This window comes from Ursus americanus, chromosome 33 (assembly GCF_024610735.1).
Source record: "Ursus americanus isolate L20-20 chromosome 33, mUrsAme1.1.p, whole genome shotgun sequence".
Taxonomy (NCBI): domain Eukaryota; kingdom Metazoa; phylum Chordata; class Mammalia; order Carnivora; family Ursidae; genus Ursus; species Ursus americanus.
In genome coordinates this window covers 6,888,070-6,889,962 of record NC_142159.1, presented here as the reverse complement: position 1 = coordinate 6,889,962, position 1,893 = coordinate 6,888,070, and the positions used below count along the sequence as shown (strand labels likewise).

Genomic DNA, 1,893 nt, shown 5'->3' with positions numbered 1-1,893 from the left:
CTGCCCCCGTCCGGATGGGCATCACGTGGCTCCCGGGTTAGCAGGCCAGGAAAATCCCAGCCCTTGCACATTCGGCCTCCCATACCCCTCTATTCACCCATCCTGACGCACTCAGCCTCCCAGACCCACCTTGAACATTCCCCATCACACACTCCCTGGCACAGTTCTGTCACCCTCGGCTCCTGCTGCCAGCCCCCAGCCATACTGCCAGCCTTTCCCAGAACTTCGGCCTTGCCCCATCACTCACCCCAAACCCACCATGTCCCTCGGGCCACTGAAATTCCAGGCAGTAGGTGAAGAAAATGAAGAGGATGAGGAGGAAGAGAGCCTGGACTCTGTGAAGGCACTGACGGCCAAGCTGCAGCTGCAGACGAGGCGGCCTTCGTATCTGGAGTGGACAGCCCGGGTCCAGAGCCAGGCCTGGCGCAGGCCCCAAACCAGACCTGGGCTGGGGGGCCCTGGGGCCCTCTGCGGCTTCGACTCAATGGACTCTGCCCTTGAGTGGCTCCGACGGGAGCTGGTGAGTCAGTTGGGGTGGGCAGTCATCCTTAGGACCCAAGAACTGGGGGCGTGGGGAGGGGATGAGGACAGACCTTACCTCCAGCAACTGCCTCCCTCCTGTGGCTTTGTCCTGGGGTGAAGGAGTGGTGAATGGACTTGTCCAGTGATTTATTCAGTGAGACTTGGGGAAGCAGGATTCCATCCAACCTACCTACTACTGACTCCTGGGGCTGTGGGGACAGAGCCCTGCCCTTTGGGGCCACCGGTTATAGGTGGGGAAGGCATGGCCTCCCCTGTTCTGGAAATTGCCATACCTCAAAGATGCAGTGAAGGACAAAATGAGGCACTGACCACACTCTAGGCAGAAGCTGAGGAGGCCAGCATTACACAGGTGGCTCTTAACCCAATATGTGCAAACAAAAAGATGTCTAGCCTCCAAATCGGAGACTACAGTTTTGTTGTCCTGGGGTGGGGCCCCAGGCACCTGTATTTGTGTAACAATCGCTCCTTCGTTTTAGAGCAAGATCTGAGCGATGGGGAGGGATCAAAGCTGGGGCGAGAGGGGGATGGGGAGGACGCAGCCTGTGCAAAGACCCACGGTGTTGACAGGAAGGGAAGACTGACGCGAGCGGCTGAGAAGCCGTCCAGCAGTCTCACGCCCCCTCTCGGCCGCAGCGGGAGATGCAGGCTCAGGACCGGCAGCTGGCGGGGCAGCTGCTTCGGCTGCGGGCCCAGCTGCACCGGCTGAAGGTGGACCAAGCCTGTCACCTGCACCAAGAGCTGCTGGACGAGGCGGAGCTGGAGCTGGAGCTGGAGCCGGGGGCCGGCCTCGCTTTGGCCCCGCCACTGCGGCACCTCGGCCTCACGCGCATGAACATCAGTGCCCGGCGCTTCACCCTCTGCTGACGGGCACCTGGGTGCCTCCTGAAACCTCCTGGGAAGGAGGAAGGGAGGGGTGTTTCAAAGGTGCCAGCACCTGGCAAGGGGTAGTGGGAAGGTTGGGGGGGGGTGTCACTCAGTTCTCTGGGAGCATAAAGTCCCAGCATCCCAGCACCCCTGCTGCCCTGGCTTGGGAAGGGGAGGTTGGAGGAAGGGGAGAAGCTCACAGACCCCCAAGCTCTTCAATAAAGGCCCTCTCCGCTTCCCACCAAGGTCTCCGCAGTATTTATTCAGGCCCAAGGTCGCTGTGTGTTTTCTGTAGCTGGGGCCAGGGATTCCACTGCAGGAGAGAAGGCCAGGGTTGGGGGTGGAGATGAACAGATGGATCCCCATCTCTTCCCCCAGCTCCAGCTCTGTCTCCCTCTCTTATCAAGTTCAGAACTGGGCAAGAACTTGAAATCCTAAATCAGCCCTAGGGAAGGTGGCGGGTCCATGGGCAGCTGAAGAAGGCAG

General features: G+C 60.3%; 1 protein-coding gene across 1 annotated transcript; it reads left to right on the top strand.

Moving 5' to 3' along the window:
- Window positions 1–1,678, top strand: FAM167B (family with sequence similarity 167 member B). The gene is made up of 2 exons (XM_045782308.2): window positions 1–520; window positions 1,177–1,678. The coding sequence occupies exons 1-2, from the start codon at window positions 260–262 to the stop codon at window positions 1,405–1,407; spliced, it is 492 nt and encodes a 163-aa protein (XP_045638264.1). The 5' UTR covers window positions 1–259; the 3' UTR covers window positions 1,408–1,678.
- Window positions 1,679–1,893: the final 215 nt, after the last annotated feature.